Source organism: Magnolia sinica, chromosome 11 (assembly GCF_029962835.1).
Source record: "Magnolia sinica isolate HGM2019 chromosome 11, MsV1, whole genome shotgun sequence".
Classification (NCBI taxonomy): domain Eukaryota; kingdom Viridiplantae; phylum Streptophyta; class Magnoliopsida; order Magnoliales; family Magnoliaceae; genus Magnolia; species Magnolia sinica.
In genome coordinates this window covers 12,635,941-12,657,022 of record NC_080583.1, presented here as the reverse complement: position 1 = coordinate 12,657,022, position 21,082 = coordinate 12,635,941, and the positions used below count along the sequence as shown (strand labels likewise).

The 21,082-nt window shown below is 41.3% G+C and overlaps 2 protein-coding genes across 4 annotated transcripts in view; one reads left to right on the top strand and one right to left on the bottom strand.

The window, feature by feature from the left end:
• The window catches only part of LOC131218831 (probable pectin methylesterase CGR3), a 37,405-nt gene extending 30,291 nt beyond the window's left edge, over nt 1–7,114 (top strand). For all 3 annotated transcript variants that reach the window (XM_058213671.1, XM_058213672.1, XM_058213670.1), the window contains one exon: nt 6,707–7,114. In XM_058213671.1, the coding sequence (XP_058069654.1) occupies nt 6,707–6,859 (153 nt within the window). In that variant the 3' untranslated portion in view covers nt 6,860–7,114. The remainder of the gene's footprint in view (nt 1–6,706) is intronic.
• A 9,697-nt stretch (nt 7,115–16,811) lies between these two features.
• On the bottom strand, nt 16,812–20,223 carry LOC131218830 (pentatricopeptide repeat-containing protein At3g49710). Its single transcript, XM_058213669.1, has one exon. The coding sequence runs from the start codon at nt 20,068–20,070 to the stop codon at nt 17,914–17,916; it is 2,157 nt and encodes a 718-aa protein (XP_058069652.1). The 5' UTR covers nt 20,071–20,223; the 3' UTR covers nt 16,812–17,913.
• Nucleotides 20,224–21,082: the final 859 nt, after the last annotated feature.

Here is a 21,082-nt window from a genome sequence, read left to right as displayed (position 1 = left end):
GATTTGAAGATACTTCCACGTGATTTGGAAGGGAGATTGGTACGAGGCTAATCTTCATCAACGGAGGTGCGAGGTTTCCGTCTATCTCCACACCATTATCTCTTTTCTTCTCCATTAAGATATTTTTTTTCAAGTTCTCGATTCTCCCAACCTAAGCCTTCGTCTTTTCCTAAACTCATCTTTATTTTACCGTTTTTCCATTCCCAAAACCCTAAATCTAAAATCCCTAACTTTCTTATTTTCTCAAATTACCCAAACCCTAATTTTTACCCACGTGTTAGGTTTTCTATTTTGAAATAGACTATACACTATGCTAATTGGATGTCCCTTCATCCATTACATCTTAGTTTTTTTTTTTTTTTGTATGACAATGTTGGTGACTTAGGATAGGATTATGCATGATGTTCTTTTGGTTTTCATGGGATTTGTGATGATTATGGCAATGCTTGTTTGTTTGTTTTTTTTTTTTTTTGGTTAATTGTCTTAATTCTACTACTTGATCTCACATGTTATTTGGTTCATGTATCAGTCTTGCATTAAATTTGGTATCAGAGCAGGTTTTTAGCAAAGGCTAGTCTATCGAAATTTTTTCTCTGTGGTGAAAATTTTCTACAGAACCCCACAATCAAGCCATCATTAAAATCATGGTCAAGTATCGGTTTCTCATACTGCGTCTTGATGATATGTTAGACATAATGGCGGATGCCACAATCTTTTTGAAGATTGACCTTAAGAGTGGGTATCACCAAATACATATACGCTCAGGAGATGAGTGAAAGATAGCCTTCAAGACAAAGGATGTGCTATACGAGTGGCTAGTCATGCCCTTTGTCTTGACTAATGCCTCGAGCACATTTATGAGAGTGATGACCTAGGTGTTGAGACCCTTTATGGGTAAGTTCCTTGTGGTGTATTTTGTTCCTTGTGGTGTATTTTAATGACATTCTTATCTATAACACATCAAAGGAACAAACTAACAAAAAAAAAAAAAAAAAAAACACATCAAAGAAACAACACCTCCACCATCTGAGGCAAGTTTGTAGGGTCCTCAGAATTGAAAAACTATATACCAACCTTAAGAAGTGCACATTTATGTCAAATAGCGTTATCTTCTAGGGTTCATCGTACCATATGAGGGCATAAGAGCGGACCCCAGGAAAGTCCGAGCCATAGTTGAATGGCTTGAACCACGCAATATTCATGAGTTGCGAAGCTTTCATGGCTTGACAACTTTTTATAGGCGGTTCATTACAGGATTTAGCTCCATTATGGCTCCCATCACAGATTGCATCAAGAAAGGGGAGTTTGTATGGACTAAAGTTGCCTCTAAAGCTTTTAAGGAAATTAAGGGTAAGATGAGCGAAGCCCCCGTAATGTGCCTTCCGGACTTTTCTAAAGTCTTTGAGGTCGCATATGATGTATTTGGGGTGGGTATAGGTGGTGTGCTCAGTCAAGAAGGGCACCCTGTTGCTTATTTTAGTGAGAAGTTGAATGAGGCAAAACAACGATATTCCATCTATGACAAATAATTCTATGCGGTTGTCTAATCCTTGCGCCATTGGTGGTATTATCTATTACCGCAAGAATTCGTCTTGTTCTCTAACCACGAAGCCTTACATTATCTCAACTCACAAAAGAAACTAAACCTTAGGCATGCTAAATGGGTCCAATTTCTTCAGGAATACTCTTTCATTTTTAAACATAAGGCTGGTGTCGAGAACAAACTCGCTGATGCTCTTAGAGGAGTATCCTACATGCGCAGACTTTGGAGATTTGTATGCGTTACTATGAGATAGTCGATCGATAGTCGCGGGTTTGTTATCATCGATGAGTTCCTATTTAAAGGTGACATACTCTGCATTCCCCGTACCTCCGTGATTTCCTAGTTTGTGAACTTCATGCAGGAGGGGTAGCCGATCATTTGGGGAGGGACAAGACCATTGCCCTTGTGGAGGATAAATTTTATTGGCCAAGTCTCAAGCGAGATGGAGCTAAGATCATTGGGCAGTATAGGACTTGTCAACTGGCAAAGTAGAAGAAGCAAAATACATGATTGTGTAAGCCTTTGCTAGTATCCCACGCTCCGTGGCAGGATATTAGTATGAATTTCGTGTTGGGCTTACTGGAAACTATCCAGAAACACGATTTCGTATTTGTGGCTGTGGACTGTTTTTCCAAAATGGCCCATTTCATTCTATGCTCGAAAACGTCAGATGCCTCCAATGTGGCTAAGCTTTTCTTTGGGGAGGTAGTGCGTTTACATGGTCTACGACCATAGTGTCTGATCATGATGTACGCTTTATGAGCTATTTTTAGAAGACACTATGGCACGTGATGGGGACAAGGCTTCAATTTTCATTTGCCTATCACCGTCAAACAGAAGGTCAAACTGAAGTTGTCAATAGGAGTCTTGGAAATCTACTTAGATGTCTTGTGAGTGATCACGTCCGAGCTTGGGATTCCGTTTTGCCTATAGCCGAGTTAGCATATAATAGTTCCATCAATAGGTCCATAGGCACCATTCCATTTGAGGTTGTGCATGGCTACAAACCTAGGAAACTTGTAGATCTCATACCTATGTTTGTCCCATAGGCTATCTAAGTCCGCACATGAGTTTGCACGTCACATACATGAGTTGCACAGTGAGATTAAGAAGCGAATTAATGTAAGTAATGAAAAATACAAAGCGTTTGCTGATTTTCATCGCAGGTTTCATGAATTTCAAGTAGGAGATTTTGTCATGGTTCGTATGAGGCCTGAACGGTTTTCACATGGGGTCGTTAAAAAGTTACAAGTGCAGGACCATACAAAATACTGCAGAAACTGGGTCCTAATGCATATGTAGTAGACCTTCCACCGACCATGGGAATTAGCTCTACTTTTAATGTAGAAGATCTAGTACAAGACAAGGGCCCCGCTACTTCACCTTTTGATCCATCCACAGACCCTTCCATAGTCCATGACCTAGTCCCAAATCCATGGCTCCTACCTGACCAATCATTTAAGCCATTACCACCTTTACCCTCCTTGCTTGCTCAAAGCAAACAGATAGAAGACATGCTAGATGCATAAGCAGTTTCCACTTGGCATGGAGGATTTTAGAAATTCCTCGTCAAGTGGAAGCACATGCTGATTTCAGACAGTACGTGGATTACAGAGGATGAGCTACAACATTTAGATCCAAACATTTTAGAGGGCTACATGAGTTTTAGTCCGCCAGGGGCAGACTCTTCTTAGCTGGGGAGAGTCGATGAGGACATCACTACACGTACACCTTTGTGTACGTATCAGAGGAAGAGGCGGGCCGCATCAATTTTCCTGTGGCTAGGCGAGTACTCGTGATCGTGTTGAAGATCTCATGTGCATGTGCGGGTATATGGAAGACCCCACATTGGGAAGATGCACATGGGTTGCTTTATGGAGTGATCCAGACCGCTGGATTGGACGGACGTGACGATCGGGCCGTTGGATCACATGGGTCACATGATCGGGCCATTGATCGTGGATCGTTCACATCAGTTTTTTAGATTTTATCATCTTTTAGGATTTAGTTTTGATTATTTTATGTTTGGACATCTTTGTGAGTGATTTAGAAGATTCTCTTTAGACTAAGGTCATTTTTATTAAAATTTCATAAGGTGGTGTTTTTTTTTTTTTTTTTTTTTTTGTAATTAGTGAAACTTGGTGAAGCTATAAAATGAGGGTGGGCGTGTGACTCTCTCCCTCATTAGGTTTTGTGATAAAAAAAGAGAAAATGATCCTGCTTTCTTCTTCTTCCATCTTCATGAGATTTGAAGATACTTCCATGTGATTTGGAAGGAAAATTGGTGCGAGGCTAATCTTCATCAACAGAGGTGTGATTTCTCCATCATTCCCCACACCATCATCTCTTTTCCCCTCTATCAAGATATTTCTTCAAGTTCTTCGATTCTCCCAACCTAAGCCTTTGTCTACTCCTAAACTCATCTTTCCTTCACATTTCTTCTATTCCCAAAACCTTAACCCTAAATTTAAAATCCATAACTTTTCTATTTTCCTAAATTACCTAAACCTTAATTTTTACCATAGGTTGTATTAGGTTTTCAAATTTTGAAATAGACTATACCTTATGCTAATTGGATGTCCCTAAATCCATTAGACCCTAGTTTCTTTTTATTTAATGATCTTGTGTAACGATGTTGGTGACTTAGGCTAGGATTATGCATGATTATGGCAATGCTTGTGGTTTTTTTTTTTTGGTCTTAATTCTATTACTTGATCTCACATGTTATTTGGTTCATGCATCGGTCCTGCATCATCAGACTCTTCCTCATCTAGGGATGTTGACCATCTAATAGACCACTCCATCACTCTCACAATCTCATAGCAACCGTCTACTTTTGTCTCCTTGTTTATAACAATTTCATAGAGGCATTGATTAGATGATTCAAGAGGGATCTCATCTAACCATGCATCCTTCCAAAAATGAGGTCCTCTCCTTTTCCTTCCATAAACCTTTACTAAATTACTTCCCTACGTGGGTTGAGATGTTTCTGCTTTGACCCTCATTCCGCGTGCCGACCTTACTAATGTCACTCAAAATTTGTGATCCTCTTGACCTATTTCCAATACCTAGATACCATTCTTATTCCGATGAGCTATATTTTCCAACTATTACATTTCTCCGTAGCGCTTTTGGCCCTTCTCCAAATCTCCACCACCATTTGCTCAACAATGCCCAATTATTTGCTCTTTAACTTTTTTGGTACCAAGCTCTCCTTCACTTACCGGCTTCTGAACATCTCCCCAACTTCCAAGAAGAAATCTATTCCTTTCCTCACCTTCCCACACGAAGTCTCTTCGGAGCTTTATCATGGATGCCAACACTGTAGTATCTTGAATAGGGGACGTATAATACACTGGTAAGTTAGATAACGTGACCTTAATCAAGTGTACTTCTTTTTCCAAAAAGGAGAAATGATTCTTTCCATTTGGCTGATTTCTTTTATATTCTTTCTGTCAACTGGATTCCACAGCGTAGCCAAATTTGGTTTCCCACCAGGTGGAAGCCCAAGTAAATGAATGGGAGCTCCACACATTACACCCGGAGGCCTGATACAACTTCAAAGCATCTTAAGCTATTCTTCAAATTATCTAATCTGTTTCACCGATGCTTCACAAAGAATGAGGGTGTCATTTGCAAATTGGAGGTGCAATATCTCCATTTCTGGATTCCTCAAACTCCTTCGGGAACCCTCTAATCATCCATCTCCTCAGCCATGCAAACTTAGACCTGCCACAATGTTCAGCACTTGTTCCTTCATTGTGATGGCTTCGGCCATATGGAATCATTTCCTGTCGGAACTTTGGGTAGCACGGGTCTCAGAGTTCTCAGCTGCGGGGTTATTTATCAGCTGGAGGAAAGGTCCTTGTTAAAGCAAAAGGAAAATTCTATGGAATCTTATTCCAGCTGCTATAAACTGGGAGCTATGGAAGGGAAAGAAACAACAGAATATTCAGAGATGAGCGAGTATGAGGACCCTGATTGACAAAACCAAAGCATCAGTCATGTAATGGGCATCCATGTCAAATAAATTCAGGGGTTGGACTGTGTCAGACATTGAGAAAGAATGGGCTGTGATGGTGTTACAGAAGCATAGAGTCCCTAAAACTCAAAGCGTTTGGGACCCACCTCCTCAGGGGACGGAAGTTGAATTTGAGTGGGATTTCTAAGGGTGTGAGAGGACCAGCGACTGTGGGGGGCGTGATAAGAGATGCAAATGGAATCGTGGTATCAGCTTTTGTCAGGGCCAACGAAACCCGGCCCCTCAATACAGGCCCCAAGTTTTGGCGCTGAGGGAAGGTCACTGCATAGTCACTGCAAATTCACAACCCTCGGTCGTCATTGAAGGCCATGCAGCAAGAGTTCTTCAGTGGACTGTTAGGGGAGGTGCTCTTTGGTTTTCTGTTACGCGTTCAATGAAATCAAATCCCTGCTCTCCAGGTTAAGCAGTTCGTTTAACTCTGTAGAGGGGGATAATAATTCTGCTACTCTTTGTATCGGAACTAATGTTCCCTTTAATAGCTCTCAATAAATTTTGTTGTTGCTAGCTCCACCCACGAACACACGCACGCATGTGCGCACACAAGCAAAAAAAGAAGAAAAAAAGAAAAAGAAAAGAAGAAGAAGAAAACCGCACGTTCATCTTATAGAAAAGACAACTGTCAAGTAAATGCACTGGAATTCCATCTTTGGCTAAATCTCTTGTTATCCTTAAGAAAATAAAAAAAAAGATTTCTTGTGATCTGTGTTATTGTTAGGAAGTACACATCATTTCAGTTCTCCTCGTCAAACATATCCTTTTCATCAGTTTCTTGTAGTGTGCTGAATATCTATCCCTTTTTATGTCCATTCTGCATGAGATTGGTGGTTATTTGGATATTGGAGCTTTATTTTGTGCGAATGCTGCAAGCACTTGAGAATACCATTTTTGCATATGCTCAACATGCATCCGTGTGGCACATGTATAATCGTTCATGCATACGCTAGGGTCTATGCACATGCACGTGTTCTTTTTTCTAGTAGCTTGTATGTGCCTAGGTTGGATTAGTAAATATGTGGTCATGATAGTTTTTTCGGTATTCCGTCCTGATCAATCCAAAGTAAATTTCTATAACCATTTCAACGACACGATGACATTTGTCTGAATGCTTTCACTTCTTGAAGGCCAAATTGCGGAGCTCGTCTTGGTGGATTCGGTACTTTGTTCAGACTGGCTTGGAAGAGAATGAAGTTGCCACCAAGAAGTTCGAGCAGGCAGCAAACAAGAAGTCCTACAAGCCAAGCTGCCAAGTCTTTCACCTCAGAGCATACCCTTGACCCTGGCGTGTCTTGGAGGGTTCCTGTGCCAACTTGCCTCGAGCCTCTTCAGCCGTCGTCTGGAAACACGTCCTGCCGGGTAACAAGGTGGATGAGATCTGCTGTCAGTTATATTATTTTGTGTTCTAATCGTAAGATTGGTCGATATTTGTTGATTGCAATTTTACGGAGAAGTTAAGGTAACTGAATTCAACAATGTGTTGGTTAAATTTTAACTTACCCACTCATCAGTGCAGCGGGAAGGTTGTTTTGTTAGTTTTGCCTGGTGTATGGTTCATCTTCTTGGTGTAATATACTTAAAGATTGTAATTGGGACCTGTTTGGGTGTGCAAGATGGCAGTTAGAATCGTGATTTGGTGCAGAAGAAGCAGGAAGGCAGAGCCTGCTTATTAAGGGTTAGGTTTTCCGTGCTGCCCCAGGATTCTGAACTTATACCGATCATGATTTGGCCACACATCCAAACACCCCAATCAAGTAGAATTGGCTGTATGCATTGGCCAAAGTATAGGAAAAGATTACCATTCTGAAAATGTTGGTGACCTGTCCTCCCCACATATGACAGTCACGTGTGGCAATCCAAACCATCCAAATCGTGGGGCATGATGTGGTTGGAGCATCATCTCTAAAAATGCACTGATCAGGGAATCCAGGCTCACCAATTGATGATGGCTGTGAATGGTGAGTGGTCCAAAGATCCAAGGATGGAATCAAATGGTCGCTATCATTTGTCGGCATAAGTTATGGGTCATGCTCTGTACACAAGTGGGCCTGTGATTTGGGTGGTCAGAAATGCCTTGCAACTGTGGTTAAAACGTCACCCCCATTTTTTAAATGGTGTACTGTTGCAGGAGTCTAGGCCGACCTTTGAGTGACCGTGGAAAACTAGCTCTAAACTGAGTTCTGCCTCAAATATCACTAGTTTGTCTTTCCTTCACTCTGGGTATTTTAATCTCAATTTGGAGAGCTTTACTAAAGCTCACACGTGTGTACAAAGCATACCATATATTGTGGATGTGCAGTATCTAGACCGTTTATCAGGCGGGATTTGATGTTCTCGTCCAAGCATAAATTTGGTCCATTCAGGTGGGCCATGTGCTAGAAACAGTTGATGGGTAAGGAAGCTTCCAGTTCCAGCCAATATTTGCTTTGTATACTGTGGTCCACCTCATGAGTGGACCAACCTGATTCATGGAGTGTTAATCATGCTTGTACCCCTCTAATGAATGGATTAGATATCTTAGTCCTGAGCTATGATAGCACGTGCGGTACGTGTATAAGCAGCTTGTAGATGCATCTGGGTGTGGCAAGGCTCCCATTTTGCATATGGGACGCTGATTTACTGCGAAAGCCTTTTCCTGGAACTCCCAGCGCAGGGAAGCTAGGTGGGGCCTACCATGATATTGTGCGAAATACATCCCATCCATCCATTTTGCAAGCTCATTTTAGGACATTTGACAAAAATGGCCGGATCCAAGACTCATGTGGGCCACATGAGAGGAAACAGTGGGGATTGGAACACTGCCATTGAAACATTCTTATGACCATGAGTTTTGTATCAGGTTAAGTTCTACGAAGGTTTCAATGGTAGGAATTTCTTTCTCCACGTTTCCCTCTTGTGTGGCCAAGTTGAGTCTTGGATCAGGTTCGTTTTTGGTGGTATTTCCTAAAATAAGCTCTCAAAATGAAAGGCTTTGGCAGGAAATCCGTGTCCTTGCATATGCCAAAATTATGTGGGCCATTCAGATTTCTCATACCATCGAATTTGAGTTTGAAAAACCCAAAGGACGTTTGCCTTGACCTTGAATAGAGTTTCGATGAAAAGATAAGAAATATTCCAGGATTTTGCAGGAAAAGATTCTGCAAAAAGAGGAGTTACAAAGTTCCGTTAAGTCAGGAAACCAAAAGACAGAACCTAAAGATCATCTCTTGAAATGTTAGGAGCTTGGAGTCGGTAAAGATCAGTTACCTTCCGAGGAAGAATAAGCAAAAACATCAACCTTCCAAAAAGAAAAGATCTTTCACTTCGTTGAATAACCATAGATAAAGCAATTGTATGGGTTTCTTCTTTCTGGCCATGAGTGGGGTTTAGCTTTTCCATTGGCCCGAGGTGTGGGCTTCTTTTTCTTTTCAGTTTTTACCTTAGTTTAGTGTGTGGAGCTTTGGTTTCATTTCTCTTTTGCTTGGCTCGGGTGGACTTTGTCCTCTTCCCTTCGCCTTCTTTTTCCATTGTACCCTTTCCCTTTCTCGTAAGTTTCAGGGCCTTTGCTCCCATGACCAGTAATAGATTATTTTCTTGCTTTTCAAAAGAAAAAAAAAAAAAAAAACAAATTGTGTTCAGATTGGATAGATTTTTGGTATCACCTGATTGGGAGATTCACTTCGGCATTGTTTGCCAATGGGTTCTTTCCAAGCCAGCATCTGACCCTACCTTATCCTCACCTAGGAGGAGAGCTAGCTTGCTCTCATTTAAGTTCAAAAGCAAATCACTGCAGGCACTGTATGTAACACTCCAAAATTTCTCACTCTCGTGGACAACATGAGAAGCTGAGTTTCTGGGTGTTAACATGAAAATGTTTGAGCATAATGCTACCACATATTCCAAATATTCATCACATTCATAGAGAGAAGGTAATCATGGCATAAAAGAAGAGAATTGATCTTATTCCATTTAACTACTAAACTAAGTTCCAAACAACCAAATCCAAACCATCCATTAATAAAAATCCAATGTTGGTCCACCCATGATGGGACTTCTTACAGTTTGAAATTCAAATTAACTCAGACTAGGGAGAGCAAAGATAACGTGGAAATAATGTGGATCACGGCCGAGCTGCCTCAGCTTCATCGTCTGACATCTGCTGCCATGAACCAAAGTACTCCTCATCTTGGAGCTCATCTATGAGATTGTCACTTGCAAGGTCTACGGTTTTCCCACAAGAGAAATGAGTTGCCTAGGTTCAACTTAGTGAGGGCATCCTTCCAAGTTTATCCACATTAATGTGATGTTTGATGCATGATATGCATGCTCTGATGGAGGTACTCGACTAGATGAAACATGAATGCCCATGCTTTTCCCGAAACATGATCCCCATATTTCTGGCGAAAACATGAATTTTCATGCTTTCACATAATCGCTAGCCACCAGAGGTTCCGAGCCCACTAGTGACACGGTGACCCCACCACTCTCACAAGCTCCCCAAAACCCAACTAATAAAACAAGATCCCCACACTTTCATTAGATAGTATACAACTACAGAAACATGCATTCCAAAGCCCAACTAATAAAACAAGATCCCCACACTTTCATTAGATAGTATACAGCTACAGAAACATGCATTCCCACCCTTTCCTCAACTAGAAATAGGACTCTCATGCTTTCTAGGGAAACATGTATTTCCACGCTTCCTCTATTGTAGCACCCAACGGAGTTGACCCAACTCTTGAATCCTAGTGAATGCATGAATTAAGTCCAATCCTTAATCCAGTTTAGCATCCAATTAATTCAACAATGCACACACACTCCAAGTTACCACCACATCCACCGCAAACTCAGGGTCTCACAATATACGCCATTGTCCACACATGGACCCATAATTCATCACGATCATCCACACATGGATCCACAATGTAACACGATTTGTCCACACATGGACCCACAAGGTAACACGATTTGTCCACACATGGACCCACAATTCATCACGATCATCCACACATGGACCTACAATGTAACACGATTTGTCCACACATGGACCCACAAGGTAACATGATTTGTCCACACATGGACCCACAAGGTAACACAATTTGTCCACATATGGACCCACAATTCCACATAACTTTTACATGTGGAAGTGAGGTTTCTTAAGATGTGGCATTCTCAAATATATATCTCATTACATAGCACAACACATCAATGTCTCATGTAATCTAATCAAGATAAACCTTATAACATAGCATAGAACATTTATTCCACAAAAAAAATCCTACATTCATGTTCATATGTTCACAAGTCTAAAATTCACATCCATAACATGCAATTACCACCGATCCACAAACACTGTGGTTCCCACCACAAATCAATGCACAATCATGGACCCTCACGCATATAGTTTGATTCTTAATACCCAAAGTTTGAACATCATCAATCCAAACAATATAAATTCATGATTTTAGCATCTAAACATGTAATTGCAACATATCATCACAACAAAACAGATCTGTAAGCATGATGGAAGTCAAATCACACATTCTCCAAACATTAAGTATGAAAACTACATCAACTTGAAAAGCTATGATAGTTGTAGGAAAAACTTCAAGGGTTCCCCATCTTGGCTATTGGATGATCAAGATGATGCTAGGATGATGATGATGATGATTACAAACAAGGGATGAGGTGGGACGTCCACTAGGATGAGTGGTTCGATGGGGTAGGCGTCCTCTCTCTCTCTCTCTCTCTCTCTCTCTCTCTCTCTCTCTCTTCTTCTTCTTCTTCTTCTTCTTCTTCTCTCCTTCACTGAGCAAGGGACGCGAGGGGGCTAGAGAAAATAGTTTTAGGGGTGGAGTGGTTGGACGTGAGGATGGGAGAAACTAGCTTACCAAAAGAAGCTTTATGGAAGCTTGTGCAAGGGGGAGGGATGACTGCCAGTTCTCTCCTCTCACGGGTTGGGACGCCCAATAGGGCTGAAAAACAGATGGGAGGATTTGGGCCCCACTTGATGTTGATCGTGAATAAAAACCACTCAAAGCTTTTGGACTTCGATGGGCTACAAAGTGTATAGATTAGTTTTTCATTTGGACGCTCCCATTGGTGTATGGGTCAAGTTCTTGATTAATGGATGATGTGGCTGATATACATATTCCCACTTTTGGGCCTTCTAGGAGTTGTTGATCAATGATATAAAACAATAGAAATGATAAGATTTAAGAGATACTTTAAGGTGCATGTCTCGGTTAGATCATAGAACACCTAGGTGGGAAAAAATAGACTTGATCTTCATTAAGGGTCCACGCATGATGATCAAGGTCCAAAATTGGAGGAAACATATAGTCATGATAGGCAAACAATTGTGCAAAATGGTTGATCGATGATAGGAAAAGTCTAAATATGGTATTCCACCTATTGCGTCAAAAAGCAGAGACTGACTTTAGGGTGATCATCAATCGACGGTGTATGATCATAGATCATGGCCCAAGTTCTATAAAATTTCGTAGTCATATGAGGCCAAGATGTGGTCAAAATTTAGGTTGTGATTGACGGTGGAAATTTGGTCAATTGGATGGTCCACCTTATGAAATTTAGGGAGATTAAACTCGGTTATTTTTTTTTTAAAAAAAGGGAGTAACTTCGAGCTTAAGAAAATGGCTTATCAAGGTGAGGCACTCAGATCATACATTCGTTCCATGTGATGAGTGATCTAAGTCACTCACATGAAGGGAAATATTTGACTACGACTACCCATTAACTTTCCTCACTCGATGGACACTAAAATCAAGGATTAAGGGGCTGACTTAGAAATTGGGCCACTTCTACTATGATCTAAGAGCTGAAATTTTAGCATTACGATCAAAACGTGGATAGGCTTAGGTTAAAAATTTGGTGGTGAATGGATTCTCAAAAAGGGTTAAACTACATATTCAAGGTCTAGGTTCAAGTGAGCCATTCACAAATTTGGGCACTCAAGATTTCATATTTATACACTTCAAATGCTCACACCAATCCCAGGTTAAGGGTTTACCACTTAGAAGATCAATTTGGTACGGCTACTTTCACGACTACCTTCCTCAATCGACGACCACGAACGCTCCTAGGTTAAGATCTCCATGATCACGCGACCCGCTTGAAAATCTACATACATGGCGTCATTACACACCTAAAACTACACCTACCTTCCAGACATATACGAAAACTACCTACCTGATTGATTAGAAATCGCGAATTAGGGAGGTCCAAGGGCATTATCATAAATATTTCTGATCCGAGACTTTCGGGAAATCTAGTGCTTCTACTTGATTCTAGGCATATTTCTAAGTAATTCTTACAAAAGGAACTCTATCAAAATCCCTACGAATAATTAGTTATTCACGAAACGAGTTAAAATTCCTATTAACTAAGGGAAAATACACATGCACACCAACATACCGAACATGAACTTAAGCGGAAACATCTAGGATGTTACACTGCAGCTTCACAGTATGATGCAAAATTGGTGGAAGGAGCTAAAGTTTGTTAGTCAGGTATGCTTCAGACTCTCCACAAAAAGTTGAAAAATTGGAACTAGAACGCATTTAATAAGGTGGAAGGAAGCAAGGTAGAGTTCTTTCTCAAAGAGAAGAATGCAATAAAAAAAGGGGAAATACAGTGGAAAGAAATCACTAACGGAGTAATTTAATGAAATCATAGGATTAGAAGAATTACTTGGAATGTTGAGAGCAGTGAACCCACCTTAAGGTTAGATGGCTTGAATCTTCCTCTTTGATGGTGGCCCACCTCCTCTCTCTCTCTCTCTCTCTCTCTCTCTCTCTCTCTCTCTCTCCTTTTCTCTCTATGATTTGTAATGGCCCGATATAATGAGGGGCTAGATTCCCTTTCTTTTCTTTATGTCTATTAAAGTGGGCCCCACCATGAGATCATGGGGGTGTTTGGGTGGCCCCAAACTGCATTTAAGTGGCCTAACCATTTGAGGAAGTATGGGAATGAAATCTACCATTTAATTCCCATGGAGGCCCACTTAGTGTATGAGTTTCATGCTCTTTGATTATTGCCAATGTCATGCTTGGGTGCCATTAAAAAAATAAAAATAAAAAATAACCCGAATTCAGAGTTTGAGAAGTTGGTGAGCCTGTTCGCCAAGTTCGGGGTGCGACAAGTTGATAAGCTAGAAAAAAGAACAAACTATTTTGTAGAGTGAAGATTCGAGAAAAAACAAGCAGAGTTAAAAGAAGAGTCATTTCTCTGGGTATTCTTAAAAGCTTTACAAGGAGCAAAAAGGTAGTCAGCTGCTTGATGATTTACATTTCAAAAAAATTCTGTTGGATCAGTCCGATCATTTTGAGAGAGATTTTTCAGAGGAAGTTGGATATGCAGCGATGAATCTTGGTGAAGAACAACAAGTCCAGATGGCTTCCCTCTTTCTTTCAGTAGTCGAGACAGGTGGTTAACACTAACCTTTTGAAAGTACTAGTGGAATTCCATGAGAGAGGACTGAATGAGACAATGTGAACTTCATCACTCGAAGAAGGTTGGATACATGGAGATTTTGGGGGTTCTGAGAGTGTTATGTAAGATAAACATGGAGAAGCCCTATAATTATGTGCGGTGGGATTTCATCTCGAATCTCTTGAAAAGTATAGGATTCGAAGAAAGATGGAGATGGAATGTGGAATCTACTTTCACTCTGTCATTCTCGATCTTGTTCAATGGCACTTCAGTTGGGTTCTTCAAGATTGCGAGGATCTTTTTCACAGTGGGCTTTGGTGGGCCTTTTGTGCCCCTTCCTGCTTATGATCGTTATAAAAGTCAGGGTAGATTATTTGTTAGGGCAGAAGAATGTGGTATGCTAGAAGGTTCTGGTGGTGTAGCCCTTAGATTTGTTTCTCCTACCTTCAAATGACACTTTGGTCCTTGGCATCCCAAATCAATAATTTTAGTATCATTTTCATTTTTTGAGGCAATGTCCAGTTTGCATGCCAACTTCAACAAGAGCAAACTTGTGGGTATTGGTTTGGATAACAAGATGGCATATGCTTTAGCTAAGAGATTAGGTATCAAGAAAAAAAAACCTTCTTATTATGCAGCTTGAACTCCTATTGGGGGTTTGAAAAATGCGAGTTCCAATTTGGTGTCTGATAATTAAAAGAATTGAGAAAAAGCTTGCCATGTGGAAAACAAGCAACCTATCTCCATGGAGGTACATCATGATCATAAAAAACACTAGCTAATCTTACCAAATCCCACTTATTTCTTATCTCTTTTTTGAGTTCTAGTGGCCATGGCAAATAGACTCAAGAAATTTCAATTTCCTTTTAGGAAGGAAAACAAGAGAAGCATGAGTATAATCTCAATAATAAAGAGTGAGGTGCAAAAGGGCAAGAAAGAGGGTGATCTTGGAGTGGGGAGGATTAGGAGGCAAAGAGTCAGTCTCCTAGGTAAATAGTGGTGGAGATTCCAATAAGAGAAAAATGCACTTTGTAGGAAGGTTATTGCCGGAAAACATGGTGAAGAGAATAAGGGGTGGGACCCAAGGGTGAGGGAAGGAAGAAACAGCCGAAGAGTGTTGAAGAATATTCTTAAGGTGGGGAACACACAATGTAGAGTAGGAAAGACCCTTGAGGTGATGGGATACAAAATGAAAACAGGTAATTAAGTGAGATTTTGGGAATTCAATTGGGTGGCTGAAGAGTGTTGAAGACAAAAGGGCAAAGGGAAGGCCCAAAAGGACATGGATGGAAGTAGTAAGAAAAGACTTAATGACCTATGGTCTAATTGAAGGTATGGCCCTTGATAGAGTGGAATGGTAGAACATGATTCATGTAACCGACCCCAATCAATTGGGATAAGGCTTAGATGATGATGAAGACGACGATGACGACGACGACGATGGTGAATTGGGTAGCTGAAGAAATTCTTGTTTTCTCCCTACCCTCTTTAGGGCGGTCTCTACAAAGGGGTTATTGGCCAAAGGGTGTTACAAAAAATAGATTCTTTTCGAACAGTGACAAAATTTTATTAAAACCAAGGTAAAAAACAAGGGAAGATTGAGAAAAGGACAGACTTAAGAAGGCTCGGACTTTGAGATGAATTTGTGTGAAGATAGGGAAGGATAGAATTAAGAAAGATGTCACTCAAAACAACTCAAAGCTCCAACAGAAGATAAATAGAGCAAATTGAGATAGTTCAGCATATGCCAAGGACCAGTTTTGTTAGTGAAAAAATGATTCGTCTTCTTTTAATTAACAGTAATAATGTATTATAGATTGTAGTTCTTACGGTTCTCAAGATTATTTTTAATCCTTATAAAAATCTCTAATATGCAATTACTGTTACTCATTTTTAAGCAGCAACCAAACAGGTCCAAAGAAAACACGAGACAGCATGAGTAAGGAGATGAATTCTGACAAGAGGTCAGGGGTTAAAAAGCAGGATGAGGGGAAGACCCAGGAGGGCTTATATTAAGATATTGAGAAAGGGACATGAAGTTTATTAGCTTAGCAACGAGACAGACTTAGAAATCATCATCATCAACATCATCTAAGCCTTATTCCAATTAATTGGGGTTGGCTACAGACTTATAAATCATTAGCAAAATGGAATTTGCAAAGCCAACCCCCAAAAGGTAGCTAAGGACAAGACTATGATGATCATGATAATAATGATGCCTGTTGTAAGCAAGAACAAATTTCAAAATGTCAATTAATAAAACGGGCCTATCTAATAACAATTACACTCAACAAAAACCTTAGACAAGCAAAGTCAGACCAAAAGGAAGAAGTCAAGGATATTCAAAAAATGCCTTTTGATAGGTGTCTTCCACAAATTCTAACACAGAAACTAAGCTTCACATTCAATGACGTTTGTGACATTGCCTCTAGACTAATCATTTCACTCACACATGTTAAGAGAGAAGCAATGTCAATGTGTTGGCAAGAGCAGGTGTTTGTTGTCGCTCTTCTGGCTCTGTGTAAATATTTTTTCCCTTTTCTCTGATTTTTAATAATATTTTCCTCATCTCTCCAAAATTAGACCAAAAGAACTGCCCTGATCATATTCATGGGTTGAGCTGCGGCCTACGAACAGGTGCAGTTATCCTTGCCTGTGAACTGAACTGCTAATGAACCCAATGATTCTCCATGAAACAATAATTAAGAACCAAACCACCAGAACCCTGCTTTCACCATTGGACGGCTCTGCAAGTTCCATGCTTTGAGCTATTTACAGCAACATTACTCCTAACAAAACTTCCAATTCAACTTCAATTTTTCATTCGGAAATACATGGGCTAGATCTCCACCATAACCAAGTCTGTTATGGTGGCAGCAATTTCATTGGCCTCTATAAGTAAAATGAAAATGAACTAACTTATGAATTTCTTTAAAAATGACTATTATAACTCAAAATGCTCAATCAAAGCTCAAGAAATGATATTTCTTGAAACCCTCGAACTGCTAAGACCCTGTTTGGTTGCCACTTAAAAATGATTTCATCTCATTTTAGTTAACAATAATTACACATTAGAGATAATTGTTTACATAATTATGGGTTATCAAGATTATTTTCAACCCTTCCCCAAATCTCTAATGCGTAATTACTGTTACTAAAATGAGATGGACTAATTTTTAAGTGGCAACCAAACATGGCCTAAGGTTTCTAGAAAAAGAAAATAAAAAAGCAAGGGAAGATCTTCAAACCTTCTCTTAGAGTCTTTGCTTCTTTATCATTAGAATTGTCCAATCTGGTCAGTTTCAAAGATCTCTGTAAAATTGACAACATTGTCTCTGAAAAGTTGCAAGAATTGTCCCAGATTTCTTCTTGATGAAATTGAACTTTGGGGGTGGCCTCTTCCACCTCTTCCTCTTATCTTTCTCAGTCTCCCTTTTGACTTTTCTCTGATCACTCTTAAGATCTGAAAATGACCCTACTTGAACAATCTGATAAGCCCTTTTCCCATGCTCAAGTGACCAATCCAAGTAGAAGACATGAATGACATTGCCCACTCCCTTCTCTTCCTCCCCTTGATCAATGGGAAGCACAGAGATAACCTACTGCTGAAAACGTGGCAATGTGGTACACATCAGACAGATCCAGGCTGCTCATCAGCGGGCCATACTGCATATAGACGCATTGGCTAGAAAATCAGCCAGGTCAGCTCATCTGGTGGCCACATGTATACCGAATGGAGACCTGGACTCTTGGTCAATCTCTTTTATGAGCAAATGGGTCTTACTTTTGGGCCAGGACATCAATGTGATGGGGCCCACCTGATGAGTGGCTTGACCGTCGTGGACATGCCTTGCTGTTTGGATTGCTTGTTGAAACAAAGATCATGAGCGCACTCCAATCCTCACCAATAATCCCCACAAGAACATCTCCCATTCCTGAAACAATGGAACCTGTGTGCATCCCTAACAGTGATCTCTCTCCCAGCAATGGCAGATATGAACTTAATAGCATTGTGGCAGTCTCCACATATCCTAAGGTTCTTCACCACAAGTATAGGCACCCCATCCTCGGTACTAATCAAGCCAAACCCAATAGCAAGCTTCTCACTGTGGTGGCCCAGCCTCATCTCCTTCTCCCCTTCCTTCGCCCCATCTCCAACCAATGCCCATTTGACATCTGGCACATACCCGACTTGCTTCATCTTCCTTGACATCTCATCCAAGAACCCATATATTTCCTTTATCCTTGGGTGGGAGCTATCCTCAGCTACAAAGACATGGATCTCCTTCTTCACCTCAATCCAGCTACAGCCTGGCTTCTTCTTCATCCCTCTATCTCTCATCAGTCTCCGTACTGTTGCGACCTCGTCCCATTGACCCACACTCGCATACATGTTCGATAACATAACGTAGGGCGCGGGGTTGGACGGTTCTAGCTGAATGAGTTGGTGGGCCGCCTTTGCTCCAAGCTCAATGTTCACATGTGTCCTACATGCACTGAGCAATGCAGCCCACTCAATTGGACCTGGGTCAAATGGCATTGTTGCAATCAACCTTTGGGCTTCATCTAATTTGCCTGATCGGCCAAGAAGATCAATCATGCATGAGTAGTGCTCGGTTGCCGGTGTGATCTTGAATCTTTCGTTCATTGAATTGAAGTAATCCCACCCTTCATCAACCTTTCCGGTGTGGGCACATGCAGATAGGACAGAGATGAAGGTGATGCTTGTAGGTTCAATCTCTGATTCGAGCATACGCTCAAACAAGTTCAATGCCTTGATTCCGAGACCGTGCTGGGCATACCCAGCTATCATTGAATTAAATGATACGGTGTTACGCTCCGGCATCCTCTCAAACAACCGACCTGCATCGTTGAGATTCCCACACTTCGAGTACATTGCAACCAATGCATTGTTGACCGATATTTGATTCTTCGGGATATCAGATTTGATTGCCAATGAGTGCATCTGTTTACCCTGCGAAGGTGATGTCAGGTTTGAGCATGCGCTGATCACGCACACGAAGCTGCAGTCATCTGGGCAGTGGCCAGCCCGCTGCATATGCCGAAAGCAGTCGAGAGCCTCTTCTGAAAATTCATCATTTTGGGAGTAGCCTGAAATCATGGTGTTCCATAGAACCAAATCCGGTTCATCGACTTCATCAAACACTTTCTTAGCATCCCAAACACCCCCGCTACATTTCGAGTACAAATCAATCAAACCACTCCCGACATGCGAATTCCGCTCAAACCCAGTTTTTATCAACTGGGCATGAAATTGAACCCCACCCAAAATGTCTTCCACGCACGTAAATGCAGTCAAGACACTCGCCAACGTAAACATGTCAACATTCAAACCCCTATGTACCATTTCTTGAAACAATTTCAGTGCGTTTGATCCTTCCTTGTGCTGCCCAAATGCCACGATCATGGAATTCCAAGAAATCTCATCCTTGATCCCACCCATCTGATAAAAAACACGCTTAGCATCATCTAAAAACCCGTTATTACTGTAATTCGTAATCAGAGCATTGTTCACAGAAACATACGAATCGAACCCAAAAGATATTACAAGTGAATGCATCTGTCTAATCCCAACAACATTGTACGAAAAGGCGGTGATCACAGCTGACAGGGTAAACCCATCCATGTCTGCATCAAGTTCTCTCATTTCGGAGAAGAGCCGCAGGGCTGAGGTGGTCTCACCGCAGGCGGCATAGGCAGAGATGAGAGTGTTGTAGGAGACGAGATCGGGGTCGGGGATTTGGTCGAACAGGTGACGGGCAATGTGGGGTTGAGCGTCTTTGGCGTACGCTGAAATGATGGCGTTGTAGGAAAATACATTTGGTTGGGGAATTTCGTCGAACATCTGACGGGCGTTTGAGAGATGGCCGCATTTTGCATATAGGAAGATGAAGTGGTTGGAGATGTAGGTTGAATGAGGAATTTGGGATTTGATGTAGAGCGATTGGAGGGCTTTGCCCGTTGAGAGGTTTTTGTTTGAAATGCAGGATTTTAAAAGGTAGTGAAAGCGTTGGAGATTGCAGGAGATTTGGTTCATTGAGACAAACGGTCTGGATGGTTTGGTGCGAGGATAGATTTAAAAAGTTGGGTTGGCGGCACGTGTAGGATGTACACGTGTTAGGGTCCTGGACCATTCATCTTGTTGGGCACGCTTTGAACATGACCTGTCCCAAAAACTCAAACGTGTGGAAGAGATTGTGGTGATTATTCACGAACGTGTTTTAGTGGGTGGCATCTACGAGTTTGTCAATCCACACCGTTGAAGTAATTGCTGGCGATGCTGATTGAGCAATGGGAACCATCTGATTCTTGGAGAATGATCACGTACGTTCCCAACTACGTTATAAACGTATGGGGCCCACCGTGATGTACAAGTGCCATCCAATCCTTCCATTAGATATGGCCCACCATGGTAGATCTAGATCCCAAAATCTATCCAGGTCCATGGCTCATGTGGGCCACACCAAAGGGAACAATGGGGAACGCTGGGGAGGGGAACACTCACCGTCGAAACTTCCAGATAGAATGTGAGGTCCATCGTGTTGTTTCTATGTCATCCAAACCATTCATCCGGTGGGACCTGCTATGATTAAAGGATATATCGGAACTCAATCAATTCCAAAACTCTTATTGGCCACAGTAAGTGAATATATAGATTTTAGGCGCGATTGCACATTGTTGCTTGTGGTGTGGCCCACCTAAGATCTGGATTAAGATGGTTCTTAGGTTGTACGGTGAACATGTCAAGGAGCACCCAGATACACTATTCGATCCCACATACGTATCACGGGTATGCCCAACACAGTTCTATCGTATAAAAAATATACACACCTATTTTTGTTGGCCCGTTTGGAAGCTTGTAATTGAAATACAGTAGAATCCAAATCACATGGTAAATGGAATAAAGACGACTGAGGGTATTAATTGTACTAGGATGTGATAATTAGAAGGGACGCGATTACGTCCTACCCGCGCCTGTCTCTAGCCCCGAAGGGGCAGTTCTGTGGGTGGGCCCACTGTGATGTATCGGTTTATCCACGCTGTCCATC